General features: G+C 37.1%; 1 protein-coding gene and 1 pseudogene across 2 annotated transcripts in view; one reads left to right on the top strand and one right to left on the bottom strand.

Annotated features, from left to right (window-relative positions):
* Positions 1-953: 953 nt before the first annotated feature.
* LOC105809744 lies at positions 954-1,431 on the top strand (annotated as a pseudogene). The gene has a single exon (XR_001137459.1). The product of XR_001137459.1 is annotated as a low molecular weight phosphotyrosine protein phosphatase pseudogene (transcript).
* A 4,734-nt stretch (positions 1,432-6,165) lies between these two features.
* The window catches only part of RGS22 (regulator of G-protein signaling 22), a 137,429-nt gene continuing 136,340 nt past the window's right edge, over positions 6,166-7,254 (bottom strand). The window contains exons 23-25 of the mRNA XM_012643528.1: positions 7,125-7,218; positions 6,945-7,019; positions 6,166-6,170 (exon numbers count right to left, since the gene is read on the bottom strand). Of these exons, the coding sequence (XP_012498982.1) occupies positions 6,166-6,170; positions 6,945-7,019; positions 7,125-7,218 (174 nt within the window). The remainder of the gene's footprint in view (positions 6,171-6,944; positions 7,020-7,124; positions 7,219-7,254) is intronic.

Raw genomic sequence — 7,254 nt, 5'->3', positions numbered from 1 at the left:
TGCTTAGGCTGGTCTCAAACTCCTGAGCTCAAACAATCCGCCCGCCTCGGCCTCCCAGAGTGTTAGGATTACAGGCGTGAGCCACCGCGCCCGACTATATATATTTTAACTTACATAAATGGTACCCACCGCGCCCAGCCTATGGCAAATTTTTGTGAATAATATTATTTAACTTTCTTAGATGAGCAGTGATTTTTTACCTTCTTAGAATTTTATAGTGGAGATATTTCCTTCATTTTTTTCCATCAAATATTTAATGAACATCTATTTTTAGATGTTTTATGTAAGGTGCTAGAATGAAAAGTCAAAAGTCAAATAACAAGTATATTAGGGTATACAGGCATGTAAATTATAATCAGTGCGACTAAAACTATTTTTATAGTGTAGTGAACAAGCTATAGTGATAGGACAGGAGGAGGATAATTTCTGTAGCTGTTTGGGGGATCCGGGGTGAGAAAAGAATATCAAAGATAGCTTCCCAGAGGAACAAATGCCTGATCTGAATGTTCGTATCAGATAGGAGGGCCTTATCATATGATATACTAAATAAGGAACTTCTATTTTACCAATAACAGGTTTAATGACAATCTCAATGAAGGATTCTGATAAGGGAATACCATACGGTTTGCATTTTAGAAAGATCACTCTCAAGACAGTTGGAAGGTGACCAGGCAGGAGAAAGAGATATTAATTAGGACTCAGATCCAAGGTGATGAGGATCTGGAATAAAGCAATCATCCAATAATGAAAGGGAAGGAGGAGAAGATGCACTTAAGAGATACTGAGAAGAATCAGTAGAACCACAGATGATACTTCCTGGGCACACTAATACAAGGAAATTGCCTCTAGTGACAAAAACTGGGAAGAGTCCATGCTGAGAAATGCTTTGAGGGTATCCCAAAAATGAACATGTAAATATTTATAATATAAAAATTACCATCAGTACACAGGAAGATGGCAGAGCTGGTATCTAAGTTGGTGCTGTTTGTGTGTCTGGCTAATATTTGTTGGTCACCCATTGCAGAAGCAGTTTTCAGGAAACTGTAACTGATCAAAACATTTCAGAGAACTGGAGGATAGACAGCTCCGTGACATCCAGGTATGAGACAGGGAACTCCCCTGACTACCAGGGGCAGAGCTGCATGCGGAGGCACAGCGTTCCCATGAGGCCACATTGCCTGGCAGATTACCAAAGATGACTTAGCCACATTTGATTATATAGTATGTGTGGATGAAAGCAATCTGAGAGATTTGAATAGAAAAATTAATCAAGTTAAAAACTGCAAAGCTAAAATTGAACTACTTGGGAGTTATGATCCACAAAAACAACTTATTATTAAAGATCCTTATTATGGGAATAACTCTGACTTCAAGATGACATACCAGTAATGTGTCAGGTGCTGCAGAGCATTCTTGGAGAAGGCCCACTGAGGCTGGGTCTGTTCCCTGCTGCAGCGAACAGCAACTAGACTCCACCCTGAGGCTTTGCACTTCTCAGTGTGCTGAAATGTAATAATGTTCCATGAACCCAGCTCTTTCTTCAGTTCACTTACTGTTTCTTATCTTAAAAAATAATTTTGATGGAAATCAGTTGTGTTTGGCAGAAGAATAAATAAAAAAATCTTTTATTCAGACAGTTTATGGGGTATAGAAAGCATTCTTGGACTAGTTGATCCTCTTACTTTGCCCCAATTACAAAAATAGTGGAACTAACAACATACAGAACAACAAAATAAAACACAATGAAGTAAAACCTCACTTGAAGGCCCAGGTCATCATCTAAGCCTCTTGAGACTTAGATAATCTAGTCTACTGCCTGTGTAAGTTTATGTGGATAGCTTGATGAAGGACAGTGCTCTCTGCTCCCCTGTGCTCCCTCTCTCACTGCTCCAGGGCCTTTTATTGATTGACAGTAGCCCCCTCTGAAGGAATTCACAGTCTAGATTAGAAGTGTTTTAATTCACACATACCCATAATGCATATTTATGCATTTAAAATATAGGAAAGAAAAAGATTTGTGCGATCTTTAGCACCTTTAATACTTCTTGATTTTTGTCTAGTTTATTTCAATGAGGAAGTCAGCTCATTTGCTCCCATTTGAACCAATCTGCCTCTGAAAACTTAATTATATACCGAAAGAAGGCCACCTGTATGCTGGTTTATCTAGGGTCAATTGAGGAATATGTCTGTTTTTTATGCACATGTAATCCAAATGTCAAATATAAATTGGCTTAGGTGGAAAAAAATGATGCAAAAAGTTCTCTTATGTTGGCATGCTTAAATATTGGTATGTTAATAAGCATTCATCAGCATTTAATAAATTTATAGGCAAATATAGGTACTTTCTATGTACTTTGAGATAATCTCAAATTTATATGAATATATGTCAGAAAAGATTGTTTTCAAAATAAACTGGGGAGTTATAAAAATAAAAAAAATAAAAATGATCATCAATTTAATATATACAACACAATAAAAACTTTAATAAATTAACCTTTCTTAATTTTATCTTAAGAATAAAACTGACTACAGAATACTTTAAAATACAAGTGTCAAACTTCAGGGCCCCAGTCCAACATGTAAAGAATGTGGAAGTCATCACTACCATTCTCACCACAAGAAAAATGCTGAACAAACTGAAAATCAACAACTTTTCTTGGATCCATCAAAGAACCGTGGTAATAGAAGAAATTGCAGCCACTAAAACTGGAGAGACAAATAGGCAGATACAGAGAATCATACCTTAGTGGGAGCAAAAGGCTGTAGCTGGAGCCATTATCTGCAGGAACATTTTAAACTTGTATTTGACCAATTGCTGGAGGCTTAATGTATACAAGCTTGAGAGATAAAAACTCTGAGGGGCCCAGTGTTAGGGGGGCCCCCAAACTTTCTTGAGTTTTACCACCAGGAGGCCTACCAGTTTCTCCTGTGAAGACCAGAGAAATATCCCCTCCTGTTTCTGGCATAGGGAGGAAAAGTAACCATTTTAAAATACACCCAGAGTTCTCTGTTCTTAACAAGGACTGCCCTCAAGGGAAACTCTTATCAAAACCTAACAGAGGAGGGTTTTACCAAAGCCCAAACAACCTGAGAAAAGGAAACACCCAACTCAGGCTCAATAAAACAGTGGGACCTAATCATAGGACTATAAAGTGCTTCTCCTCCCCCCATAGCCCACCACCATATCAATAGGTTTCCTATATAATAACAGGGATTACAGCTAAGAGAACTTCATGCCTCAGGCACTATTAAAGAGTCTCTAGGAAAACCCAAGAACAGGGGAGACAAAAACTAGGACACAGAGAAAATTTCAGCCTCTAATACCACAGCTATAGCAAACAGTAAATACAGCCTAACCCCTAGCCAGATAAACATAACACTTCACACTAAAGGCCTATCTACTACATTTTCTTTTACCTGATACATGTCTTGCCTTCAACAGAAAATGACAAGGCATGCAAAAAGACAAAAAACAATCTGAAAAGACAAAGCAAGCATCAGAACCAGACTCAGATAAGGCAGAGATGTTGGAATTTTTGGACCAGAAATTTAAATTGACTATGATTAACATGGTAAGAGCTCTAATTAAAAAGTGGACAACATTCCAGAACAGATGAGCAGTGTAAGCATAGAGATGGAAATTCTAAAAATATCAAAAGGAAATGCTAGAAGTTAAAAACACTGTAACAGAAATGAAGAATGCCCTTGACGGGCCCATCAACAGACCAGAAACAGCTAAGGAAAGAGAGATCAACAGAAAGTTCCAAAACTGAAATGCAAAGAAAAAAAAGAAAAAAAAGAATGAAAAGTACAGAATATTTAAGAACTGTGGGACAATGAAAAAAGGTATAAATATGGTGTAATGGGAATTCCAGAAGGAAAAGAAAGGAACAGAAGAAATATTTGAAATAATCATGACTGAGAATTTTATAAAATTAATGATAGACACCAAACCACAGATTCAGGAAGTTCAGAGAACACCAAGCAGGATAAATTCCAAAAAATCTAAACCTAGGCATAGCATATTCAAACTGCAGAAAACTGGAAACAAAGAAAAAATCTTGAAAGAAGCCAGAGGTTAGGGGAAGAACAACTTACCTATAGAGGAATAAAGATAAGAATTACATCCTGACATCTCTCTTCACAAACCACGCAAGCAAGAAGAGAGTGGAGTAAAATATTTTAAGTGTTGAAAGAACAAAATCATTAACCTAAAATTCTATATCCTCTGAAACTATCCTTCAAAAGTGAAAGAGAAATAAAGACTTTCTAAGGCAAACAAAAATTGAAAGAATCTATCTCCAGTAGAACTGCCTTGCAAGGAATGTTGAAAAATTCTTCAGATAGAATGAAAATTATAAAATTATATATAAAATTATATATATACATAAAATTATATAGATTATATAAACTCAAATCTACATAAAGAAAGAAAAAGCATTAGAGAAGGAATAGAGGTAAATTAGTATATTTTATTTTTCTTATTAATTGATCTAACAGTTAACAGTTTGTTCAAAATGATAATAACAATATATTCAATGATCATGGCTTATGGATAAGTGCAATAAATGACTGCAGTGTGATAAGGGACAGGAGGGGGAATTGGGAATACTCTATTATAAGGTACTTGTACTATCCATGAAGTTGAAAGTTGTAAATGTATACTGCAAACTCTAGGGCAATGAATGAGAAAAATACTTTATACTTTTTAAAAGTATAAATGATATGCTAAGAGAGGAGAGAAAATGGAATTACATAAAATGCTCAATTAAAACCATAGAAAGCAAAACAAGAATGGAAGACAAAAAAAGGAAGGACAAGGGCAATGAATGGAAAGCGGTTAACAAACTTCACGGCCACTATAGGGTACGGGGCACTGTGTGAGCACAGGGAACAACAAGCCTCCAATGATTTAAAAAAAAAAAGTATCCAAAAACTACTGCTTTAGAAGAAAGATAATCTCTTCCCCACTTAAAATGTCTAACTTTTTAGAGAATTTGGAATGGCAGTTTCTGCTTCGAAAATACTTTCTGGGTTTATATAACACTGGAAGTCCAGTGCTTCCAATCTGGTAATCTAGGTCAAGCTCCTAAATCATGAGGCCCACGGATGATCCTGCCAGGTCATTTCTTACACATTCTCTCCTGAAAGAATAGGAGGGTGTATGTCTGGGTTCTCTTTGCCACAAGTGTAGCTCCAGCTAATAAGAGGGCTTTTACCTTTTGAGGCTCTTTTCTTGCTACCCTAACAGTTTATCTCAAAGACTGGTTTGTGGAAGACCTGCATCAGAATCACCTACGATGTCTGTTAAAGAGAAAGATTCCTGGGTCCTGCCCAAGAACTACTGAATCAGACTCTCAGGGAGAGGGCCTAGGAACCTGCATTGCTAGCAAATGTCACAAGTAATTCTTAAGCACACTAAAGTATTGGAACCCTCACTTTAATACACAGTTCTTTTAGAGTTGGGGATGGGGTGGGGAAGGCTCTTCCCTTTATGTTTTGGGTCAATTTATTGCCAGGAATATTTGTCCCCTAATTACCTGCTGAATATATCTGCTAACAAAATATAGTAAATGCTCAAGGAATATTTGTTGAAAGATTACTTGAGGAGCATAGCATTAGACTTCCTTAAGGATGGTGATAAGCAAAACATTTTGATTCTTCTAACCTAGATAGTAGTGATTTTATTCCAAATATGTTTAAAAACCGTTTTATAGTCTTGTATGTCATGTATACAGGATAGTTGTACTTTGAAAACTGTAGGACTAAGACAAGCCAAACTTTATTTAGATGCTAGGCTTGCTCTAATACAGACCATCAAAAAAAATCACTTGAGCTTCTCATGTCAGTTAAATTTGGGTTAAAGAATTCCTGCAAAAGAAAAATAAATGGATGAAAATGTAAGCATCTACAGAAAATATAAAGCCAAAACAACAACAATTAGAATGTACACAGAGTTGTTCTAATGATGGAAAAGTGAACAGATGTGTCAGCACACCCTCAATGTTAGGAGCACTATGAGGCTGACCTGAGGAGGAATCAGCAGAAGGGTACAGGGAAAGGGAGGACCAGAAGAGACAAGAATGAGGAGGCTAAGAGCATCAAGGCCTACTCATCAAACCCTCCCAAGAACCAGCAAACTAAGGATGCTGAGAAGCCTAAAAGCTAATCTGAAAAGCAAAAGATAAGAGAAAGGGGTTCTTCAAGTACTGGGTCAAAGGGCTACAAATATACTATATTATACTTCTAGACTACTTTGTAAGGCATGTTAAACTCTAACATTAATATCCAATCAAAATTGTATAATCACATCAGTATCTGTACAGGAGAAGGGCCCTGGCTTGATTTTTAGTTACTTTTTAAATTTTCAGTTCCTTCTTATATTCCCAATATAGGAAACCTTGGGGAAATATCTTACATACATGTTCTTTGTGAAAGAGAAGAATAGATAAGGGGTAAATAGAAGCAACATATGATCACTCTTCAGAGGTCTTACTTCTTAGGAGACTGTCATTCAAAAGGGAGGCAAGCCTCTCCCACCCACTTATTTGTTAGTGGGCACATATGTGCATATGGTTTATGTGCATGGGTGTACATCAGTGTGTGTGTTAAAGGGACATGGGTGGGAATGACCAACTCTCAGACTGTATGACCTACCTTGCATTTATCAGCGGCAGGATGTAAACACTCACACAAATGCTGTCACTCTGGAAAAGAGATGAAGTTTTAGGTATATATCTTAGTCTCTCCGCCTCAGCCAAGGAGAGAAGACAGAGACAGAGAGGCAGGAAACATACACACACAGAGAAATTCTCCTAATCTGGGGCTCAAAACAGTGTGGGCGAGCCAGCCCTCATCCCCTCCTCCCTACATATTCTAGGCCAGGTGAGAGGCACAACTCCAACAATAAGAATGAACTGAAGACAGACTTGGTGGAAACTCACTTGGGCTTAGGATAGCCATATTCTTTTTCAAAGACGTGAGTGAAGGAGTAGGCTTAAAACCTGTGAGAGATGTACCTGCACAAAAATAAGAGAAATAAGAAAAACATTAATCGTTTGCAAAGTCCTCTAAAATTAATCTGTGATAGAAGATAACAAAGTAAACCTATAAGCAAAAATTACCTGTAATCAACCTTTTTTCCAGTTCTTCTTGGACTTTAAGAAGAATTCTCTCCTGTTCTAAGGCTTCTATGTACTTTGAGTAGCACCAGGTTGGCTAAAAAAGCAATTTTCCCAAAGTTAATTCTGGAAA

This window comes from Propithecus coquereli, unplaced genomic scaffold, assembly GCF_000956105.1.
Source record: "Propithecus coquereli isolate 6110/MARCELLA unplaced genomic scaffold, Pcoq_1.0 Scaffold2, whole genome shotgun sequence".
Lineage (NCBI taxonomy): Eukaryota > Metazoa > Chordata > Mammalia > Primates > Indriidae > Propithecus > Propithecus coquereli.
This window is presented reverse-complemented; position numbering and strand designations above follow the sequence as displayed.